Below are 25,017 nucleotides of genomic sequence, written 5' to 3' on the forward strand. Positions count from 1 at the left end.
ATTCTTCCATGAGAAATTGGGGTGATTTCTCCATGAAGAATTGTAGGTGTTTCCATAGGGTTCTCCTAGGTAATTCACCTCTTCCATTGAAGGGTTCTCAGGATCATAGGCTTCTTCCTCAGATGAAGCTTCCTTAGTACTGTTTGGTGCATTTGCATTCCCGACAGACTTTGAGAAATCAAATTGACTTGTTGAGTCAATATCTTGTTCTGAGCCAATATGGCATTCAGAGTGTCAATCTCAAGAACTCCTTTCTTCTGACTAGTCCCATTGTTCACAGGATTTCTTTCAGAAGTGTACATGAATTGGTTATTTGCAACCATTTCAATCAATTCTTGAACTTCTGCAGGCGTCTTCTTCAGATGAAGAGATCCTCCAGCAGAGCTATCCAAAGACATCTTGGATAGTTCAGAGAGACCATCATAGAAAATACCTATGATGCTCCATTCAGAAAGCATGTCAGAAGGACATCTTCTGATTAATTGTTTGTATCTTTCCCAAGCTTCATAGAGGGATTCTCCATCCTTCTGTCTGAAGGTTTGGACTTCCACTCTAAGCTTACTCCATCTTTGTGGTGGAAAGAACTTTGCCAAGAAGGCATTGACTAGCTTTTCCCAAGAGTCCAGGCTTTCTTTAGGTTGAGAATCCAACCATATTCTAGCTCTGTCTCTTACAGCAAAAGGGAATAGCATCAGTCTATAGACCTCAGGGTTAACCCCATTAGTCTTGACTGTGTCACAGATTTGCAAGAATTCAGCTAAAAATTGATGAGGATCTTCCATTGGAAGTCCATGGAACTTGCAATTCTGTTGCATTAGAGAAACTAATTGAGGCTTAAGCTCAAAGTTGTTTGCTCCAATGGCAGGGATAGAGATGCTTCTCCCATAGAAATCAGGAGTAGGTGCAGTGAAGTCACCCAGCACCTTCCTTGCATTGTTGGCATTGTTGTTGTTTTCGGCTGCCATGGGTTCTTCTTCCTTGAAGAATTCGGTCAGGTCCCCTAAAGAGAGTTGTGCTTTGGCTTCTCTTAGTTTTCTCTTCAAGGTCCTTTCAGGTTCAGGGTCAGCTTCAACAAGAATGCCTTTGTCTCTGCTCCTGCTCATATGAAAGAGAAGAGAAAAAGAGAGTGTGGAATCCTCTATGTCACAGTATAGAGATTCCTTGAAGTGTCAGAGGAAAAGAGAAATAGAAAGAAGAAGGAGAAGAAGAATTCGAACTTTAATTGGATAAGGTTCGAATTGTGCATTTAGAAGGAGTGGTACTCCATAAATAGAAGGATGTGGGAAGGAGGGAAGGAAATTTTCGAAAATTCAATTAAAAAGATGTTGATAATTTTCGAAAATTGAAAGTGAAAAAGAAATCAAGTGATTTTTGAAAAAGATTTTGAAATTAGAAGTCAAAAGGATTTGATTGAAAACTATTTTGAAAAAGATGAGGTTAAAAAGATTTGATTGAAAAGTTATGGTTTTAAAAGATGTGATTGAGAAGATATGATTAGAAAACAATTTTAAAAGATATGATTTGAAAACAATTTGAAAAGATATGATTTTGAGAATTAATGACTTGCCTAACAAGAAAAGATAAGATTCAAACATAAAACCTTTCTCAACAGAAGAGGCAAAAAATGTTCAATCAAATCATTAATTGTTAGTAAGTATCTTTGAAAAAGGAAAGAAATTGATTTTGAAAACATTTGATTGAAAAGATATGATTTGAAAAAGATTTGATTTTGAAAAACTTTGAAAACTTGAAAAAAAATTGATTTGAAACAGAATCTTCCCCCTAGCACCATCCTGGCGTTAAACGCCCAGAATGGTATCCATTCTGGCGTTTAACGCCCAAAATGCACCCTTTTTGGGCGTTAAACGCCCAACCAGGTACCCTGGCTGGCGTTTAAACGCCAGTCTGCCTTCTTCACTGGGCATTTTTGAATGCTCAGCTTTTTCTGTATAATTCCTCTGCAGTATGTTCTGAATCTTCAATTCTTTGTATTATTGACTTGAAAAGACACAAATTAAAAAATATTTTTGGATTTTTTTTAATAATCAAAATGCACTAAGAATCAAACAACAATGCATGCAAGACACCAAACTTAGCAGTTTGTATACTACTGACACTATCAAAATGAGAATGCATATGAGACACACAAAACACTTCAAGTCAATAGAATTCAAAGATTAGAACACAAAATATATGCATGGATTCGAAAAATGTAACAAAAACATGCATTTGACACCAAACTTAAGATGAGACACTAGACTCAAGCAAGAAACATCAAATATTTTTTTGGTTTTTTATGAATTTGCAATTTTTTTTGTGTTTTTCGAAAATTAAGTGGGAAAAAGGTATCAAAATTCTTAATGAGAATTCCAGGAATCAGTGCAATGCTAGTCTAAGACTCCGGTCCAGGCATTAGACATGGCTTCACAGCCAGCCAAGCTTTCAAGGAAAGCTTCGGTCCAAAACACTAGACATGACCAAAGGTCAGCCAAGCCTTAGCAGATCACTGCTCCAAAAGCAAGTTTGATGAAAATCAACAAGCTCTTGTGGTGATAGGTTGAAACCTCGGTCCAATCAGATTAGACATGGCTTCTCAGCCAGCCAGATTTCAACAAATCATCATGAAACTCTAGAATTCATCTTCAAGAATTTCGAAAAAAATAAATACCTAATCTAAGCAACAAGATGAACCGTCAGTTGTCCAAACTAGAACAATCCCAGGCATTGTTACCAAAAGCTTGCTCAAAACTTGAACAGTCCCCGGCAACGGCGCCAAAAACTTGGTGCGCGAAATTGTGAACAATACTTTTCACAACTCTCATAATCCCTGGTCATGAACTCCAAAAACTTGGTGGTTCAATTCCATGGCATTACACAACTTCGCACAACTAACCAGCAAGTGCACTGGGTCGTCCAAGTAATACCTTACGTGAGTAAGGGTCGATCCCACGGAGATTGTTAGCATTGAAGCAAGCTATGGTCATCTTGTAAATCTTAGTCAGGCAAACTCAAATGTATATGATGATGAACGAAAATAACATAGAACATAAAGATAGTGATACTTATGTATATCATTGGTGTAAGAGCTTCAGACAAGCGTATGAAGATGCCTTCCCTTCCGTCTCTCTGCTTTCCTACTGTCTTCATCCAATCCTTTCTTACTCCTTTCCATGGCAAGCTCGTGTAGGGTTTCACTGTTGTCAGCAGCTACCTCCCATCCGCGCAGTGAAAGCTAATGCACGCACTCTGTCACAGTACTGCCAATCACCGGTTTGGTTCCCTCCCCTACCGGAATAGAATCACTCTTTTGCGTCTGTCACTAATGCCCAGTAGGTTACAGGTTTGAAGCACGTCACAGTCATTCAATCATTGAATCCTACTCAGAATACCACAGACAAGGTTAGACCTTCCGGATTCTCTTGAATGCTGCCATCAAGTCCTGCCTTTACCACGAAGACTCTGATCTCACGGAATGGTTGGCTCGTTTGTCAGGCGAGCACTCGGTTGTCAGGCGATCAACCATGCAGCGTGCAATCAGGAATCCAAGAGATATTCACTAAGCCTCAGATGCTTGTAGAACAAGAATGGTTGTCAGTCACCTTGTTCATGGGTGAGAATGGTGATGGGCGTCAATCATCACCTTCATCAGGTTGAAGAACAAGTGATATCTTGGACAAAGAACAAGCGGAATTGAATAGAAGAACAACAGTAATTGCATTAATACTCGAGGTACAGCAGAGCTCCACACCTTAATCTATGGTGTGTAGAAACTCCACCGTTGAAAATACATAAGAACAAGGTCTAGGCATGGCCGAATGGCCAGCCTCCCAAAGAGGGTTTAATCATCAAAACATGATCAAAAGATCTCCCTAATACAATAGTAAAAGGTCCTACTTATAGAAAACTAGTACATAGATGAGTAAATGACAGAAAAATCCACTTCTGGGCCCACTTGGTGTGTGCTTGGGCTGAGCAATGAAGCAATTTCGTGTAGAGACTCTCCTTGGAGTTAAACGCCAGCTTTAGTGCCAGTTTGGGCGTTTAACTCCCAATTAGGTGCCAGTTCCGGCGTTTAACGCTGGAATTTCTTGAGGTGACTTTGAACGCCGGTTTGGGCCATCAAATCTTGGGCAAAGTATGGACTATTATATATTGCTGGAAAGCCCAGGATGTCTACTTTCCAACGCCGTTGAGAGCGCGCCGATTGGGCTTTTGTAGCTCCAGAAAATCCACTTCGAGTGCAGGGAGGTCAGAATCTAACAGCATCTGCAGTCCTTTTGAGTCTCTGGATCAGATTTTTGCTCAGATCCCTCAATTTCAGCCAGAAAATACCTGAAATCACAGAAAAACACACAAACTCATAGTAAAATCCTGAAAAGTGAATTTTAATTAAAAACTAATAAAAATATACTAAAAACTAACTAGATCATACTAAAAATATACTAAAAACAATGCCAAAAAGCATACAAATTATCCGCTCATCACAACACCAAACTTAAATTGTTGCTTGTCCCCAAGCAACTGAAAATCAAATAAGATAAAAAGAAGAGAATATGCAATGAACTCCAAAACATCTATGAAGATCAGTATTAATTAGATGAGCGGGGCTTTTATCTTTTTGTCTCTGAATAGTTTTGGCATCTCACTCTATCCCTTGTAATTCAGAATGATTGGCTTCTTTAGGAACTTAGAATCCGGATAGTGTTAATGATTCTCTTAGTAAAGTATGATGATTCTTGAACATAGCTATTTCTTGAGTCTTGGCTGTGGCCCAAAGCACTCTGTCTTCCAGTACTACCACCGGATACATACATGCCACAGACACATAATTGGGTGAACCTTTTCAGATTGTGACTCAGCTTTGCTAAAGTCCCCAATTAGAGGTGTCCAGGGTTCTTAAGCACACTCTTATTTGCCTTGGATCACAACTTTATTTCTTTCCTTTTCTTCTTTTTTTTCGGTCTTTTTTTTTTGTATTCACTGCTTTTTCTTGCTTCAAGAATCATTTTTATGATTTTTCAGATCCTCAGTAACATGTCTCCTTTTTCATCATTATTTCAAGAGCCAACATTCATGAACCACAAGTTCAAAAGACATATGCACTGTTCAAGCATACATTCAGAGAACAAAAGTGTTGCCACCACATCAAAATAATTAAACTATTATAAAATTCAGAATTCATGCAATTCTTTCCTTTTCAATTAAGCACGTTTTTATTTAAGAGAGGTGATGGATTCATAGGACATTCATAACTTTAAGGCATAGACACTAAGACACTAATGATCACAAGACATAAACATGGGCAAACATAAGCATAAAAATCGAAAAACAGAAGAATAAAGAACAAGGAAATCAAGGAACGGGTCCACCTTAGTGATGGCGGCTCTTTCTTGCTCTTGAAGATCCTATGGAGTGCTTGAGCTCCTCAATGTCTCTTCCTTGTCTTTGTTGCTCCTCCCTCATGATTCTTTGGTCTTCTCTAATTTCATGGAGGAGAATGGAGTGTTCTTGATGCTCCACCCTTAGTTGTCCCATGTTGGAACTCAATTCTCCTAGGGAGGTGTTTAGTTGCTCCCAATAATTTTGTGGAGGAAAGTGCATCCCTTGAGGAATCTCAGGGATCTCATGGTGAGAGGGGTCTCTTGTGTACTCCATCCTTTTCTTGGTGATGGGCTTGTCCTCATCAATAGGGGTATCTCCCTCTATGTCAACTCCAACTGAATAACAGAGGTGACAGATGAGATGAGGAAAGGCTAACCTTGCCAAAGTGGAGGTCTTGTCCGCCACTTTGTAGAGTTCTTGAGCTATAACCTCATGAACTTCCACTTCTTCTCCAATCATGATGCTATGAATCATGATGGCCCGGTCTATGGTAACTTCGGACCGGTTGCTAGTGGGAATGATTGAGCGTTGTATGAACTCTAACCATCCTCTAGCCACGGGCTTGAGGTCATGCCTTCTCAATTGAACCGGCTTTCCTCTTGAATCTTGCCTCCATTGTGCGCCCTCTTCACATATGGTTGTGAGGACTTGGTCCAACCTTTGATCAAAGTTGACCCTTCTAGTGTAAGGGTGCTCATCTCCTTGCATCAGAGGCAAGTTGAACGCCACCCTCACACTCTCCGGACTGAAATCCAAGTATTTCCCCCGAACCATAGTGAGATAATTCTTTGGATTCGGGTTCACACTTTGGTCATGGTTCTTGGTGATCCATGCATTGGCATAGAACTCTTGAACCATCAAGATTCCGACTTGTTGAATGGGGTTGGTAAGTACTTCCCACCCTCTTCTTCGGATCTCATGGCGGATCTCCGGATATTCACCCTTTTTGAGTGAAAAGGGGACCTCGGGGATCACCTTCTTCAAGGCCACAACTTCATAGAAGTGGACTTGATGCACCCTTGAGAGGAATCTATCCATCTCCCATGACTCGGAGGTGGAAGCTTTTGCCTTCCCTTTCCTCTTTTTAGAGGTTTCTCCGGCCTTGGATGCCATAAATGGTTATGAAAAAGCAACGCTTTTACCACACCAAACTTAAAATGTTTGCTCGTCCTCGAGCAAAAGAAGAAAGAAGAGAGTAGAAGAAGAAGAAATGAGGAAGAGGGGGAAGGTGGTGTGTTCGGCCAAGAAGGGTAAGAAGGGTGTTTAGGTTGTGTGAAAATGAAGGGTTGAAGAAGGGTATTGAGGTGTTTGGTGAATGGGGGAAGAAGAGAGAGAGTGATGGTGGGGTCCTGTGGGGTCCACAGATCCTGTGGTGTCAAGGAAAAGTCATCCCTGCACCAAATGTTGCTCAAAATCACGTTTTGAGCTATTTCTGGCGTTAAACGCCGGGCTGGTGCCCATTCCTGGCGTTTAACGCCAAGTTGTTGCCCTTTTCTGGCGTTTAACGCCAGTCTGGTGCCCCTTTCTGGCGTTAAACGCCCAGAATGGTGCCAGACTGGGCGTTAAACGCCCAACTGCTAGGCTTACTGGCGTTTAAACGCCAGCAGCTTCTTCCTCCAGGGTGTGCTGTTTTTCTTCCTGTTTTTTATTCTGTTTTTGCTTTTTTCATTGTTTTTGTGACTTCTTATGATCATCAACCTACAAAAAAGATAAAATAACAAAAGAAAATAGTTAACCATAAAACATTGGGTTGCCTCCCAACAAGCGCTTCTTTAATGTCATTAGCTTGACAGAGGACTCTCATGGAGCCTCAGAAATACTCAGAACCGTGTTGGAACCTCCCAACACCAAACTTAGAGTTTGAATGTGGGGGTTCAACACCAAACTTAGAGTTTGGTTGTGGCCTCCCAACACCAAACTTAGAGTTTGACTGTGGGGGCCCTACTTGGCTCTGTTTTGAGAGAAGCTCTTCATGCTTCCTCTCCAAGATGATAGAGGGATGTCCTTGGGCCTTAAACACCAAGGATTCTCCATTCACTTGAATGATCAACTCTCCTCTATCAACATCAATCACAGCCTTTGCTGTGGCTAGGAAGGGTCTGCCAAGGATGATGGATTCATCCATGCACTTCCCAGTCTCTAGGACTATGAAGTCAGTAGGGATGTAATGGTCTTCAATCTTCACCAAAACATTCTCTACAAGTCCATGAGCTTGTTTTCTTGAATTGTCTGCCATCTCTAATGAGATTCTTGCAGCTTGCACCTCAAAGATCCCTAATTTCTCCATTACAGAGAGGGGCATGAGGTTTACACTTGACCCTAAGTCACACAAGGCCTTCTTGAAGGTCATGGTGCCTATGGTACAAGGTATAGAAAACTTCCCAGGATCCTGCCTCTTTTGAGGCAGTTTCTGCCTAGACAAGTCATCCAGTTCTTTGGTGAGCAAAGGTGGTTCATCCTCCCAAGTCTCATTTCCAAATAACTTGTCATTCAGTTTCATGATTGCTCCAAGGTATTTAGCAACTTGCTCTTCAGTGACATACTCATCCTCTTCAGAGGACGAATACTCATCAGGACTCATGAATGGCAGAAGTAAGTCCAATGGAATCTCTATGGTCTCATTTTGAGCCTCAGATTCCCATTGTTCCTCATTGAGGAACTCAGAGGAGATTGGTACACGCCCACTGAGGTCTTCCTCAGTGGCGTCCTCCTCCTCTCTTTCCTCTCCATATTCGGCCATGTTTATGGCTTTGCACTCTCCTTTTGGATTTTCTTCTGTATTACTTGGGAGAGTACTAGGAGGGAGTTCAATAACTTTCTTGCTCAGTTGTCCCACTTGTCCTTCCAAATTTCTGATAGAGGACCTTGTTTCATTCATGAAACTTTGAGTGGTTTTGATTAGATCAGAGACCATTGTTGCTAAGTCAGAGGTATCCTGCTTAGAACTCTCTGTCTGTTGCTGAGAAGATGATGGAAAAGGCTTGCTATTGCTAAACCTGTTTCTTCAACCATTATTGTTATTGAAACCTTGTTGAGGTCTCTCTTGATTCTTCCATGAGAAATTGGGGTGATTTCTCCATGAAGAATTGTAGGTGTTTCCATAGGGTTCTCCTAGGTAATTCACCTCTTCCATTGAAGGGTTCTCAGGATCATAGGCTTCTTCCTCAGATGAAGCTTCCTTAGTACTGTTTGGTGCATTTTGCATTCCCGACAGACTTTGAGAAATCAAATTGACTTGTTGAGTCAATATCTTGTTCTGAGCCAATATGGCATTCAGAGTGTCAATCTCAAGAACTCCTTTCTTCTGACTAGTCCCATTGTTCACAGGATTTCTTTCAGAAGTGTACATGAATTGGTTATTTGCAACCATTTCAATCAATTCTTGAACTTCTGCAGGCGTCTTCTTCAGATGAAGAGATCCTCCAGCAGAGCTATCCAAAGACATCTTGGATAGTTCAGAGAGACCATCATAGAAAATACCTATGATGCTCCATTCAGAAAGCATGTCAGAAGGACATCTTCTGATTAATTGTTTGTATCTTTCCCAAGCTTCATAGAGGGATTCTCCATCCTTCTGTCTGAAGGTTTGGACTTCCACTCTAAGCTTACTCCATCTTTGTGGTGGAAAGAACTTTGCCAAGAAGGCATTGACTAGCTTTTCCCAAGAGTCCAGGCTTTCTTTAGGTTGAGAATCCAACCATATTCTAGCTCTGTCTCTTACAGCAAAAGGGAATAGCATCAGTCTATAGACCTCAGGGTTAACCCCATTAGTCTTGACTGTGTCACAGATTTGCAAGAATTCAGCTAAAAACTGATGAGGATCTTCCATTGGAAGTCCATGGAACTTGCAATTCTGTTGCATTAGAGAAACTAATTGAGGCTTAAGCTCAAAGTTGTTTGCTCCAATGGCAGGGATAGAGATGCTTCTCCCATAGAAATCAGGAGTAGGTGCAGTGAAGTCACCCAGCACCTTCCTTGCATTGTTGGCATTGTTGTTGTTTTCGGCTGCCATGGGTTCTTCTTCCTTGAAGAATTCGGTCAGGTCCCCTAAAGAGAGTTGTGCTTTGGCTTCTCTTAGTTTTCTCTTCAAGGTCCTTTCAGGTTCAGGGTCAGCTTCAACAAGAATGCCTTTGTCTCTGCTCCTGCTCATATGAAAGAGAAGAGAAAAAGAGAGTGTGGAATCCTCTATGTCACAGTATAGAGATTCCTTGAAGTGTTAGAGGAAAAGAGAAATAGAAAGAAGAAGGAGAAGAAGAATTCGAACTTTAATTGGATAAGGTTCGAATTGTGCATTTAGAAGGAGTGGTACTCCATAAATAGAAGGATGTGGGAAGGAGGGAAGGAAATTTTCGAAAATTCAATTAAAAAGATGTTGATAATTTTCGAAAATTGAAAGTGAAAAAGAAATCAAGTGATTTTTGAAAAAGATTTTGAAATTAGAAGTCAAAAGGATTTGATTGAAAACTATTTTGAAAAAGATGAGGTTAAAAAGATTTGATTGAAAAGTTATGGTTTTAAAAAGATGTGATTGAGAAGATATGATTAGAAAACAATTTTAAAAGATATGATTTGAAAACAATTTGAAAAGATATGATTTTGAGAATTAATGACTTGCCTAACAAGAAAAGATAAGATTCAAACATAAAACCTTTCTCAACAGAAGAGGCAAAAAATGTTCAATCAAATCATTAATTGTTAGTAAGTATCTTTGAAAAAGGAAAGAAATTGATTTTGAAAACATTTGATTGAAAAGATATGATTTGAAAAAGATTTGATTTTGAAAAACTTTGAAAACTTGAAAAAAAATTTATTTGAAACAGAATCTTCCCCCTAGCACCATCCTGGCGTTAAACGCCCAGAATGGTATCCATTCTGGCGTTTAACGCCCAAAATGCACCCTTTTTGGGCGTTAAACGCCCAACCAGGTACCCTGGCTGGCGTTTAAACGCCAGTCTGCCTTCTTCACTGGGCATTTTTGAATGCTCAGCTTTTTCTGTATAATTCCTCTGCAGTATGTTCTGAATCTTCAATTCTTTGTATTATTGACTTGAAAAGACACAAATTAAAAAATATTTTTGGATTTTTTTTTAATAATCAAAATGCACTAAGAATCAAACAACAATGCATGCAAGACACCAAACTTAGCAGTTTGTATACTACTGACACTATCAAAATGAGAATGCATATGAGACACACAAAACACTTCAAGTCAATAGAATTCAAAGATTAGAACACAAAATATATGCATGGATTCGAAAAATGTAACAAAAACATGCATTTGACACCAAACTTAAGATGAGACACTAGACTCAAGCAAGAAACATCAAATATTTTTTTGGTTTTTTATGAATTTGCAATTTTTTTTGTGTTTTTCGAAAATTAAGTGGGAAAAAGGTATCAAAATTCTTAATGAGAATTCCAGGAATCAGTGCAATGCTAGTCTAAGACTCCGGTCCAGGCATTAGACATGGCTTCACAGCCAGCCAAGCTTTCAAGGAAAGCTTCGGTCCAAAACACTAGACATGACCAAAGGTCAGCCAAGCCTTAGCAGATCACTGCTCCAAAAGCAAGTTTGATGAAAATCAACAAGCTCTTGTGGTGATAGGTTGAAACCTCGGTCCAATCAGATTAGACATGGCTTCTCAGCCAGCCAGATTTCAACAAATCATCATGAAACTCTAGAATTCATCTTCAAGAATTTCGAAAAAAATAAATACCTAATCTAAGCAACAAGATGAACCGTCAGTTGTCCAAACTAGAACAATCCCAGGCATTGTTACCAAAAGCTTGCTCAAAACTTGAACAGTCCCCGGCAACGGCGCCAAAAACTTGGTGCGCGAAATTGTGAACAATACTTTTCACAACTCTCATAATCCCTGGTCATGAACTCCAAAAACTTGGTGGTTCAATTCCATGGCATTACACAACTTCACACAACTAACCAGCAAGTGCACTGGGTCGTCCAAGTAATACCTTACGTGAGTAAGGGTCGATCCCACGGAGATTGTTAGCATTGAAGCAAGCTATGGTCATCTTGTAAATCTTAGTCAGGCAAACTCAAATGTATATGATGATGAACGAAAATAACATAGAACATAAAGATAGTGATACTTATGTATATCATTGGTGTAAGAGCTTCAGACAAGCGTATGAAGATGCCTTCCCTTCCGTCTCTCTGCTTTCCTACTGTCTTCATCCAATCCTTTCTTACTCCTTTCCATGGCAAGCTCGTGTAGGGTTTCACTGTTGTCAGCAGCTACCTCCCATCCGCGCAGTGAAAGCTAATGCACGCACTCTGTCACAGTACTGCCAATCACCGGTTTGGTTCCCTCCCCTACCGGAATAGAATCACTCTTTTGCGTCTGTCACTAACGCCCAGTAGGTTACAGGTTTGAAGCACGTCACAGTCATTCAATCATTGAATCCTACTCAGAATACCACAGACAAGGTTAGACCTTCCGGATTCTCTTGAATGCTGCCATCAAGTCCTGCCTTTACCACGAAGACTCTGATCTCACGGAATGGTTGGCTCGTTTGTCAGGCGAGCACTCGGTTGTCAGGCGATCAACCATGCAGCGTGCAATCAGGAATCCAAGAGATATTCACTAAGCCTCAGATGCTTGTAGAACAAGAATGGTTGTCAGTCACCTTGTTCATGGGTGAGAATGGTGATGGGCGTCAATCATCACCTTCATCAGGTTGAAGAACAAGTGATATCTTGGACAAAGAACAAGCGGAATTGAATAGAAGAACAACAGTAATTGCATTAATACTCGAGGTACAGCAGAGCTCCACACCTTAATCTATGGTGTGTAGAAACTCCACCGTTGAAAATACATAAGAACAAGGTCTAGGCATGGCCGAATGGCCAGCCTCCCAAAGAGGGTTTAATCATCAAAACATGATCAAAAGATCTCCCTAATACAATAGTAAAAAGTCCTACTTATAGAAAACTAGTACATAGATGAGTAAATGACAGAAAAATCCACTTCCGGGCCCACTTGGTGTGTGCTTGGGCTGAGCAATGAAGCAATTTCGTGTAGAGACTCTCCTTGGAGTTAAACGCCAGCTTTAGTGCCAGTTTGGGCGTTTAACTCCCAATTAGGTGCCAGTTCCGGCGTTTAACGCTGGAATTTCTTGAGGTGACTTTGAACGCCGGTTTGGGCCATCAAATCTTGGGCAAAGTATGGACTATTATATATTGCTGGAAAGCCCAGGATGTCTACTTTCCAACGCCGTTGAGAGCGCGCCGATTGGGCTTCTGTAGCTCCAGAAAATCCACTTCGAGTGCAGGGAGGTCAGAATCCAACAGCATCTGCAGTCCTTTTGAGTCTCTGGATCAGATTTTTGCTCAGATCCCTCAATTTCAGCCAGAAAATACCTGAAATCACAGAAAAACACACAAACTCATAGTAAAGTCCAGAAAAGTGAATTTTAATTAAAAACTAATAAAAATATACTAAAAACTAACTAGATCATACTAAAAATATGCTAAAAACAATGCCAAAAAGCATACAAATTATCCGCTCATCACTTACCAATAACCAAGATTTTGTCTAAGTGACATGCATATTCTCCACAAACACCCAGCTAAACTTTACTTGCATCGACAATAGTATTTCATATAATCATACTCAGCCACTCTATACTCTGCATCCCGCCAAATACTATAATTCTTCACCTCCAGGTGAACAGTTTCCTTGCTCCTGAACAAGTTGCGCACCCGAATCTCAATACCCCGTCAAGATTGTAATCATCACCTAACACATTGACACCACATAGTGGACCCTCCTCCACCGCATCAAGATATAGTGTCTAAAAGTGGCTAGGCACTCTGCATAGGTCAGGAACAACAAGCAGTGCAGATAAGAGAAATCTTCATCCTAACGGAATATCCACTACAAACTCATCTTCCTTTGAGCTACTGGAGGAACCCTTGAACTCAACAATATACTTTTCATCTATCTTAAAGTCGTCGTGCAAGTGATCACCTGGTGTGCGTAATATAATGAACATGCAGCAACGGTGGCCCCAAGGGTATGGATGTAGACGATGAGCCAATTCCTCTATTGACAATATCAACAACCTCGGCATATAATTGCATGACTCGGTGTGCTAAGATTCTCACATGGGTCTCAAACATTGCATGTATTTGTTCATCGCCTACGACTTAGAAAAGCTTAAACTTGAAGTCTCTATTTTCTAAAGAAACGAGAAATTTGTGCCCAATTCTAATAATCTTTCTCTGATCTTAAATCCTCATCTTCATCAATATCAGATTCTTCAAATCCTATAGAGTGCTAAGCCTAAAGGTTGAAAATAAGACCAGATCCAGACAATCAAGCACAACTCATTTGTCGTTATCTCTAATACAATTATTTACATAAATATTCACAACAATATACTCCTTATTAGACATTTTTAAAGAATATGTGAAAAAAATTGAAGAAAGGATATATTAGAGTTATAATGAATTAAATGAACTCCTTATATAATTAAAAATTATTATCACATATGTATTACGTTTGCACATATAACTATTTTTTTAAATATGTATTTTATTCTCAACAAAATTAAAATTGTTATGAATGTATCTCGTTTCTGTTATAGACGATCAGATACATTCAAAAGGATCACACTGTTTTATCTCTTCTACGAACTAAAAATATTGTCAATAATTTTTAACATATCTTATTTATGACAAAGATAAAATACGTTCGTAATAATCTTGTCTTTGCTAGGACGAAATATATAATAAGATGTATAAACGTTAATTTACTCGTACGTGTTTATAGGCGTAAATTTAATTTTTATTTTATTTATTAAAAAAAAAAAACTTTGTATTGACCATAACTAAGACATTCTCAACTCTCAAGTCTCGACTAGTGGCAAAGTTTTGTCAGAACCGAAGACTGCGTGATTGATATATTTTGTCTGCTGCATTGGGGAGGTGGTCTACTTGCCCCAAGTTGGACACGGTCCGGGTCTCCCATCCTCGCAAGTCCCACTCACAAATCACCATCTTCCAATTTCCACATGCCCCAGCCTGCAGTACTAACGTTTAAAGCAGCTTCTTGCAATTTCAAAACACTCCCCCTGTTCTCCTTCCAAATGGCTCCAAATCTCAACCATCATTGACTCCATCCACCGAATAGAAATAAGGACCCCCGGGCGTTCTCCGCATTTCCAATTCCCAAACGCCTGTTCGGTTCCATTCTTTTCACATTCCAACAATATGCCCAGCTGGAGCACCAAGGATTTGTTAGTGGTTCTTGCTTTGGCAGTTACGGTCTCGAGCTTATTGAATGGGGTGAAGTGCCAGCAAACGAGTGACCTTGACAACCCTGCTGTTCTCTCTGTTTTGACACAGCTTGTTTACAGCCAAGTCTCCAACGTCACCTCTTTCCTCAGTCACGAAATTAGCAACCGCTCCAGTTTCTGCGTCGAAGATCTGTAAGTTTATTTGTACTCAATTTTGGTTTTAGAATAATTGTTTTAGTAAGGGAACACTTTTTTATGCTCAAAAGAAGCTTAAGTTTGTAGTTTCGTTAACTTCAATGACTAGTTTTAAACACTGCATTAAATTTTGAAAACTGAAATCATTTTTGGAGTTTGTTTAAAGCAATTAATGATGCATGTGCATCTGTTTCCTTCGTTTTATTCCCCTTCTAATTTAATCCTGTTTAATCAGTGTCAGCGAAACAGTTTCATTTCACCTCAATCTGAATTTGCTTTATTGGCGCAATCATAAATCAATGAATTTGTGTTGTATACAAATAGCATCCGAATACATCAATTTATAATTGTATTGGAAAAGTCATGACTCTTTTTTATGGTTAAAAGAAGCTTAAAGTTTATAGTTTCATGAAGTTTCATTTTACTGAATATTACTAGTGTTGATGAGAAACTGCAGTTGATGTTAATTGTTAAAGCAACTTATTTGAATCAGTTCTTAGTTTTAAGCATTGTGCTTCAAATTTTCAATTGAGATCATTTTTTAAGTTTATTTAAAGAAACTAATGATGCGTGTGTATTTATTTTATTTCCTTTCTCTTCCAATTTAATCCTGTTTTGACTGCTTATGTTAGTGCCCTTAAATGAGCTTGCGCAATATTTCTTTTCTTACCCAGAGCAGTTGTCTGAGTAATTAACTTCTTCTATTATTATGGCATTGGTTAAAGAATCAAACGAGGAAAGTTTATCCTTGAATAGTAAGGCAGTGGTTAAAATGCCACTGTTGAAATTAAAGATTTTTAAAACTATTATGTGATCTGATTCATTGAATGGTTACACTATCTGATAACACAAGCTGGCTTGCTGTTGGTGAGGTGCACTGTTTACTTGAAATTATAAATAACTTTTTCTTAACCAACGGCACCTTATAAAATCATTTAGAAACTTATTTTGATATTAGGCTCGATTTTCTTATTCTAGGAATGCTGATTGGAATAATGCATTTAACTTTTCATCCGACTTGGGCTTCTTGACTTCTTGCATTCAAACGACGAAAGGTAAGAAACTAACATCATATATTGTGATAAGAATTAGACAAAAAGAAATGGCACAAGTTTTATCCAGCAGAATATAAACATGTTGGTTTGGAAAATCTGGATGTTTTCATCTTCATTGTGCTAGATGTTATGAATCTACATACCATCTATTCATGCTGACTATTTCTATTCTGTTCATACCAATATTGTGCCTTTTCAACTATCATTCCATTCAATAATTTTCTGTTATTTACCAGAAACCTGTTTTACTTCTAATATGACTCTTAATGCTTTTGGATTCTGGTGGTTTTGATGTATTAACAGGGGACATAAAGCAACGCATATGTAATGAAGCAGAAATAAAGTTTTACTCAAAAAGTTTATTGGATAGATCTAATGGTATTAACTATTTGAAGCCTAACAAGAACTGCAATTTAACCTCATGGGTATCTGGTTGTGAGCCAGGATGGGCCTGTAGTGCTCCCTCGACCGAGCAGGCTGAATTCCAAAATTCACAGGATATGCCTTCAAGAACTACTGACTGTGAACCATGTTGTGAAGGTTTCTTTTGCCCTCATGGTATCACATGCATGATACGTAAGTACATCAAGAACGTCTGAGATGGTTTTTTCGTCACTGATTTAAATAGCTTAGTGTAGTTTTCCTTTGATTTAAACAGCTTAGTGCAAGCTCAGTTGACTCATGTAGACCAGTCGACCTCGTCTAGAAAATTTGTTGTTGTTTTTCATATGTTTCTGGATATAGATGTGATGTTATTCTAGACAAGAAGGTAGTATATTTCGCTCGGTGGTTATTTCAGCAATACGTTGGATGGTTGAAACATAAGGAAAATCCATGTAATGGTGATATTTGTTGCCAATTTTGATGCTAAAAGATATCTCTAATGCTTTTATCTTTTCATGGTATTTGAAATATTTGTTCTGGAAGCTTGCCCTCTTGGATCCTATTGTCCTCTTGCAAAACTCAATAACACAACTGGTGTATGTGAACCGTGAGTTCTGATTTTCAAATCTTTCTCTTTTTATTTATAAATAATCGCTTGCATGCTTTATTTATAAACTAATCCTTTGACACATTTTTGAAGATATCGTTATCAATTGCCTCCAATGCGGCCAAACCATACCTGTGGAGGTGCAAATATCTGGGCTGATGTTGATAGCAGTAGTGAGACATTCTGTCCAGCAGGATGGTATTGCCCAACAACTACAAAACGTATTCCTTGCAGTAGTGGGTATTACATTATTCATTGGTTTACTCCTTATCAACTGCTAATATATAATAAAATAGCATTTTATAGTAGCATTTTAATGTCCATACCTTTTTTTAATTATTATTTGTGTTTTATTTATTTATTTATTTTGTGATGAAAGAAGAATAGCATTAAGATGGGAAAATGGATGATACAAGGAGCAGAGGAAAATAGATCCTCCCACAAAAAGAATAAATAGAACAAAACATTAGTGAAGTGATGTTTATGATCTCTCAACATGTCCGAGAAGGAAAGTCCTCAAAAGAGATCATGAGCTTTACATCGTACAGAGTTGAAACGCCTAAATGTATGCCATAAAACTTGTTTATCTGAAAACGTATCATTAAGTTGCATTAATTGTGCTATGCCATGTACTCCAAAGAGTTGGCATATACTGCATAATGGTACAAAGGTTTTGCCTCTTTTCTGCTACCACAACCCCTGTGAACTTAGTCAATAAAAACTGATCCAAGGATGTCAGGCACAACCAAGATTCTTGGAAGACACCAAACAAAGTATTCCCCAAAGAATCAGCTATTGAATCCTATAAAAACAGATATAATAATACTTATGTCTTCAAAATTTGTTACTCTAAATACTTTTAATGTTCTCTCTTGGAATTTCAGGCATTACTGTAGGATGGGTTCTATATCTCAGACGAGTAAGATCACATGAATTGTGAATTACTATAGCAACAAACTTGTGTCATTATTTTCCTCAACTGTTTCTGACCCGTGCTGAGACATATTACCATTTACTGATTCTCTTGTAGGATGCTTCAAGTTGACTTCATGTAAATCGAAAGCTGAGACCCAAAACATGGGTGTGTACGGAATTATGCTCATTGTAAGTTTCTATACATTAACCTGATTATGGATTAGTAATAATAGTGCCTATTCATATATTTATTTAGGTTCCCTTTTTATTTGGACATCATGATTTTTGTTTTGATGACTTGGGACCTACTTGGTGCTTTTAGAAGTTTGTTTGCTTTCTAATATTCCTTTTTCTTGCTGTTTTGTTTCTCCTTTTCTTCTCATTTATATGTTATATCTTCAATGTTTGATCTTTCATTCAGTTTCAATTATTTGCAATTGTTCAATGAGGAATTTGTACCTATAAGCCATATCTTGTAACAAAAGTAGCCATATTGGATATATGCTCAGCAAAAAATTAAGAAATGAAAACAGATAAAGATATTTTATGGTCTTTTTTATTTCTTAATTTTCTTTATCTACATAGGTGATATGGTTGATGCTTAACACCATGTCACATATAGAAACATAGAAGTTATAATCTGTGATACAGACCATGATCGTAGAAGTTAGTTAACACTCTTCAACTACTAATGCAGGCTGCTTTGAGTACATTGCTGCTTATCATTTACAGCTGTTCTGATCAAGTTCTCAGTACTAGGGAAAGGAGAATGGCGAAGTCCAGAGAAGCAGCAGCTAGATCTGTAAGGAAGACTTCAAATGCACGACAAAGATGGAAAACTGCAAAAGACGTTGCTAAAAAGAGTGCAAGTGGACTACAAGCTCAACTATCACGAACATTTTCGCGTAAGAAGGACGTGGCAGATCCAGAAAAAGTTAAAATGTTGGGTCAAGCAACTGATATAGAATTGCTTTCACATTCACACCCTATTACTCCAAACATTGCTCCCAGCTCATCAGCTGTGCAAAAAGAAAAGGCTAAAGAATCCATTGATCCAATGCAGATGATGCATGAAATTGAAAATGGCGATAACCTTCACTTAGAAACTAAAACTAGAGATAAAAGTGTTCAAGGCAAAGCTTCTAAGGAAAAGCAACCTGAAACTCATAGCCAGATTTTTAAGTATGCATATGCTCAATTGGAGAAGGAGAAGGCACAGCAACAAGAAAACAAGAATCTTACTTTCTCAGGAGTAGTTAACATGGCTACCAAAGGTGAACCAAGGAAACGGCTGTTAATGGAAATTTCTTTCAAAGATCTAACTCTCATTTTGAAGGTGCAAAACAAACTTATATTGAGATGTGTAACGGGGAAAATTAAACCTGGGCGCATTACTGCTGTCATGGGTCCATCAGGGGCCGGTAAGACAACATTTCTTTCAGCAGTAGCTGGAAAAGCATTTGGATGCAAGATGACTGGTTCAGTTATTATAAATGGAAAGACTGAATCAATCCATTCCTATAAGAAAATTATTGGTTTTGTGCCACAAGATGACATAGTTCATGGAAATCTGACAGTAGAAGAGAATTTATGGTTCAGTGCACAGTGCAGGTAAATAACATGGAATGTGACAGATTTTTGCAAACCATATAATTTTCCCTTGTCTAAATGTAACCTCAGTTCCCTTTCTCTTGTTATGGCAGTTGTGCCTATATTGTTTCTGTGATAGCTCTTATATGTTTGAATATCTGGTTAAGAAATGAATTTTGTTGTTCTGTTAATAGGCTATCTGCTGACTTGCCGAAAGCAGACAAAGTTCTGGTTGTAGAAAGAGTTATTGAATTCTTGGGCCTTCAATCTGTGCGGAATTCTTTGGTTGGAACTGTAGAAAAACGAGGGATTTCCGGTGGCCAAAGGAAGCGTGTAAATGTTGGACTGGAAATGGTCATGGAACCTTCACTTTTATTGTTAGATGAACCCACATCTGGTTTGGACAGTGCATCATGTCAGCTACTTCTTAGAGCATTAAGACGGGAAGCTCTTCAAGGAGTGAACATATGCATGGTGGTTCACCAACCAAGGTGACTTTTAATTTCATGATTGTTTCATTTTGTTAAAATCTGATAGGCTGCATAAACCTTTTGACACTGAGAACCTTTGATTAATAATAAAAAGCAAGACAAATAAGAAGGGTCCCCCTGTAAATGAATTGAATTAAAGATATATTGAATTCAAGCAGCAGCAGCATGTAGTTGGTTGTTAGTAGCTTAGCTTTTATGAATGTAGTTGATAGTTAGTATTTTAGTATTTATGCTAGTAGTTGATAGATATCTATATGTGCACCTCTCTTTGGATGAAATGAAAATGCAATGAGTTCTTTCTCCTATTTACCCTACATTAACTGTAAGTAATCTCCATTTAGCCACCAATCCATTAGATTCCAATATATGTTATTGTTTGGTCACTTTGGTGGTAAGGTCAAGAGAGAACGGAAGGCTATGAGGATACAAAAAGAATAAGGGAATTGGTATGGGATCACCAAGTGTCTTGAATGGCTGGGTTATCCCATTTTATTTTGGAGTTTTATTTATTTATTTATTTATTTGAGAATCCTATTACTTATATATATATTTACAAGACCTTACTGATGTGATTTCACTTTAAAAGCACAAGAGCGGGTATTTACAATTCCTTTATCTATTGATTGTGTTTATAATCTAGTTTCTGTTGTCCTTCTAGCGTTGTTGATCGCTGCATGTGCACTCCAAATAAGAAACCATTTTGAAGACTGATCTGTTTTATACCCTATGCTTTTAGTTTGAACTTGTTAAAAACAATATAACTCTCCCTTTGTTTAATTGATGACTGATCTTTTTGCTGTAGCTATGCATTGTTCAATATGTTCGATGACTTGATACTTCTGGCAAAAGGAGGTCTTACTGTGTATCATGGACCTGTCAAGAAAGTTGAAGAATACTTTCTAGGACTTGGGATCTGTATTCCGGAGCGGATCAATCCTCCTGATTACTTTATCGACATTTTGGAGGGCTTAGTAGAACCTGGTGGAAGCTCGGGAGTCAGTTATAAAGACCTGCCAGTTAGATGGATGCTTCATAATGGATACCCAGTACCTCTTGATATGCAGAAGAATGCAGCGAAATTTGGTAACTTAACTCCAAATCCAGCTAACGAAACTGATCCCAATGGCTCTGAACATGACGACAGAAGCTTTGCCGGAGAACTATTGCATGATGTTAGACACGTCGTGGAATTGGAGGGGGAGAAGATACTATTCAACTTTTTGAAATCCCAGGATTTATCTAACCGGAAAACTCCTGGGATATTCAAGCAATACAAGTACTTCCTTATACGGTAAACCATGCAATGACTTCAGTATTTTGTTCACTTTGATGTCTAAAATTTCAATGCCTTGTTGAAATTTTCCATAATATGGATTAGTTTCTCCCAGAAGCATCACCATTTCTAGTTCTGAATGCTGATTGAACAACACATAGCATATAAATATCTAATGATGAGCATGTCTATAAGATTTTGTGTCTACATATTTTTTGTTATCTGTTTGTTACCTTACTCATGCCAATGTTATTTTAGGATTGTGAAGCAGCGACTAAGGGAGTCCAAAATCCAAGCTATAGATTATCTAATATTATTACTTGCTGGAGCTTGCTTAGGAGCGCTGAGTAGAGGAAATGATCAGAAGTTTGGTGGAGTTGGATACATCTATACAGTGATTTGTGTATGTAAGTTAACTTCCTATAGTTAGTTTAATGTGCAAATGATCAACATGGTCCTTCAAATTTCACTCATTAGTCAAATTGGTCCTCCTAATTTTACTCAATCAAATTAGTTCTCCAAATTTTCCGACGTCAATCACGTTTGTTTCTACCTAATTTCAGTTCACACTCCGTTGTTTCACTCACTTGTGGGAGGTGAATCAACAGAAAAATGTTGATAAATTGTGATAGTCATGCTTTCCTGTTAGTAGGAATTTGAAACCGCTACAACCTGGAAAGGAAAAAACATCGCCGGTGAGCAAAAATAACAGAGTATGGACACAAAACTGGGTAGGGATGAGCATGATTGACGTTGAAAATTTGAAGATTTAATAAAAATCGGGAAGACCAATTTGAATAATGGGTGAAATTTGATATACCACTCTGACCTTTTATAATTAATTTAATAGGTCCCTCATGTTATGTTGTTAACTAGTCAGGAGTTGTGTTAGCATGTATATTGCCATATATGACATGTTAAACTCAATGGGGGATAATAAATATATAGGATACTGCATATTAGGACAAGGTCTGATGAAAATTAATCTCATATATTATTATATTTATTAGAATTAACAAAATAAGTTTGAGTAATTTAAGGAATGGATATTAAACTATGCAGAAGTGAAGAATTCACATCATCTTATAATTTGATAATATACTTCTGAGTGTAAGTATTCTCTTATCAAAGTAAGTGTCACTTGTACATTTTATGTTCATTGAAAAATTAATGAATCTTGACAAAAAGATTGCCAAATGCATTATTTTTTCAATGAATCTAAAAGGTAAAAGAGATACTTAATTTGAGAAGGAGGGAGTAATAAACTAGTTTCTCAAAAATAAGTGTCAATCCAATTTTATTTTTCCTCTTTATATCTAAATAATCTGTATTGCTGTTTGCTGCAATCAAATATGGCTGCAAACTAAGATTGTTACCTTATATAACCCCCCAAAAAAGTGCGTTTTAGATAGAGAAATGTGAAATGATATTAATTGCATTGGTAACATCCAATATGAAAATAAGTATCATATACTTGACTTGTAGGTTTTTTTTTTTTTTTTTTCACTCACCTTGATTTCCATCAGATGTAAGTAAACACGTGTAATCAAACAAGGTTTAAGACTTTTTAAGCGATTATATCCTAACTTCTGTTTTGTGTTTGCCCCCCATTCATGTCTTATGATTGTTGCCTTATTGGTTTGATCCATGGGGGCATAACATGAGTATTAACATGATTTTCATTCTAGAATAGAAAATAAATTTAATAATATTTAAAACAGTTCAGCTTAATTCAAATGGTCAGTGCTTCTATTTCCCTCATTGTTGTTGTTCATTCCTAATTTCAGCTCTTTTATGTAAAATTGCGGCCTTGAGATCATTTTCTCTGGATAAATTGCACTACTGGAGGGAGAGGGATTCTGGGATGAGCAGCTTGGCTTACTTTCTTTCTAGAGATACAGTGGATCATTTTAATACTCTGGTCAAGCCTGTGGTGTACCTCTCTATGTTCTATTTCTTCACCTATCCAAGATCAACTTTTGCAGATAATTACATTGTGCTGCTCTGTCTAGTATACTGTGTGACTGGAATAGCATATACATTGGCAATAGTATTCAAACCTGGCGCGGCACAGCTAGTAAGTATCACTGCATTAGATTTAGATTTATAATATAAAACTTTTATCAACAAACTGAAAAACATTTGCTCATCATTATTTTGCCCCATCCGGTCCAACATGTGATTGTTTGTTGCAGTGGTCAGTGCTTCTTCCAGTTGTTTTAACCCTTGTTGCAACACAAGCTAAAGACAGTAAATTTTTGAAGGTTGTAGCAAATTTATGTTACCCTAAGTGGGCTTTAGAAGCATTCGTAATCGCAAATGCTGAAAGGTATGTTATGGTTAATAATGATTGTTGATTAGACTACATATGTGCTTGTTTAATATATCCAAAAGCAACTCATGAATTGCCTGCATATAGAAAGAAGCCAGCTAGAGGCTGCATCTCCATGTCTCCCTTGATATTGTGCAACTAATCAAGTTTTACGGCCGTGTACTTTCTCAAACTTAAATTCGCATGCGTGGCCTAAATGCAGTGAAAATAAAAGAATAAAAAAGTAAAAACTGTAGTAGCTAAGAAATTTCTCTTTGGGTTAATAGTAACTTTAGTCCCTATAGATGGAGCAATGAGTTATTTTGTAGTCAGTAAACGAGTCAAATTAGTTTCTTGAGTAATTTGACTCACAGGACTATGTTGACCTATCGAAATCTATACAGACCAAAATAACTTGGACATGAACCTGCATTGACCAAAGTGAGCATCACCCTTTTTCTTCTTGAGTAAATAGTCATTTTGCACCCGAAAGATTACAATTTTGATCAAATAGATCTCAAAATAAGCAAATGATAAAACGAACCCCAAAAGATATGTTCAACTTGACAAAAATGAACCAAATCTGTATAAGTATATAAGTAAATGGCCTAAACATTTATTCAGTTTGAGCATATATTTAGGGGGTTTGTCATTTACATCTTTTGGAGTTTATTTTGTCAAAAGCATAACTTTTAGCGCGTCAAAATGGTTATGCTCTCTTCTTTCTTTCTTTCCTCTTGTTTTATTTGATTTAATTTTTGATAAAAGAACTTTAGTAACATGAAGAGGAACAATGCAAACTCACAGGAGGAATACAGATCCACTTTGCAAAAATAACTATTAGAACAAATGAAATATAAGTAAAGCATTTTAAAGGTACTGATCAAGATAGCTTTGTTTCCAAGAACTGGCAATTTATATGTGATATTTGAAAAATTAAAAGAAAATATAACATGAAGGAACACCAGAAGGTACTGATCAATAATGCATAAAATGCAGGTACCATGGAGTGTGGATCATAAGTCGTTGTGGTTCACTAAAGAGAAGTGACTATAATATTCATGATTGGAGTTTGTGTGTTTCCATCCTAATTCTTATGGGTGTAACCGCTCGGGCAATAGCTTTATTCTCTATGCTTACCTTTCAAAAGAAGTGAGGTCAACATTATTGCTGCCACAGTTCTCTCGTTGTCTCGTTGACCAGTTGTTAGATACATTCACTAGAGTTAATCTACGGGGGAATAATTCCCTATTAAATTATGGCAATTTACGGTTAATATTATTGTTCATAATTTGTGTTTGATAGAAAATGCTCATAAGGCTTTTTTTTTTTTTATCTTTCTTTAGTTTTTTCTTTATAACGGCTTGAGAATATGAGTGTTGAAATAGTTTAGTACAAACATTTTAAAATGGATAACACTTACAGAAATAGTAATTAGGCATTACTATTCTATAATTCATAAACTCTAATTGATATAAAATAGTATTTTCATGATATATATACATATACCAAAATAAACCACTAAAAATTAACTACTATATATTTTTGTATAA

General features: G+C 37.6%; 1 protein-coding gene and 2 non-coding genes across 5 annotated transcripts; all 3 read left to right on the forward strand.

Moving 5' to 3' along the window:
- The first annotated feature begins 452 nt into the window (after nt 1–452).
- Nucleotides 453–560, forward strand: LOC130965087 (small nucleolar RNA R71). The gene has a single exon (XR_009081142.1). It is a non-coding gene; the product is annotated as a small nucleolar RNA R71 (small nucleolar RNA).
- Nucleotides 561–8,881: 8,321 nt separating this feature from the next.
- LOC130965088 (small nucleolar RNA R71) lies at nt 8,882–8,989 on the forward strand. The gene has a single exon (XR_009081143.1). It is a non-coding gene; the product is annotated as a small nucleolar RNA R71 (small nucleolar RNA).
- A 5,296-nt stretch (nt 8,990–14,285) lies between these two features.
- On the forward strand, nt 14,286–24,800 carry LOC130961419 (ABC transporter G family member 24-like). Of its 3 annotated transcripts, none has more exons than XM_057887302.1 (14): nt 14,287–14,835; nt 15,817–15,893; nt 16,197–16,469; nt 16,821–16,884; nt 16,978–17,124; nt 17,769–17,803; nt 17,915–17,988; nt 18,497–19,410; nt 19,584–19,880; nt 20,683–21,171; nt 21,412–21,560; nt 22,941–23,230; nt 23,349–23,482; nt 24,464–24,800. In XM_057887302.1, exons 1-14 carry the CDS (start codon nt 14,618–14,620, stop codon nt 24,618–24,620), a joined length of 3,318 nt encoding a protein of 1,105 aa, XP_057743285.1. In that variant the 5' UTR covers nt 14,287–14,617; the 3' UTR covers nt 24,621–24,800. The 3 variants fall into 3 exon arrangements, with proteins under 3 accessions (XP_057743287.1, XP_057743285.1, XP_057743286.1); XM_057887303.1 differs by having other exon boundaries at nt 16,978–17,082; XM_057887304.1 differs by lacking the exons at nt 23,349–23,482; nt 24,464–24,800 and having other exon boundaries at nt 14,286–14,835; nt 21,412–21,556; nt 22,941–23,215.
- The last annotated feature ends 217 nt before the right edge of the window (nt 24,801–25,017 follow it).

This window comes from Arachis stenosperma, chromosome 2 (assembly GCF_014773155.1).
Source record: "Arachis stenosperma cultivar V10309 chromosome 2, arast.V10309.gnm1.PFL2, whole genome shotgun sequence".
In the NCBI taxonomy this organism is placed as follows: domain Eukaryota; kingdom Viridiplantae; phylum Streptophyta; class Magnoliopsida; order Fabales; family Fabaceae; genus Arachis; species Arachis stenosperma.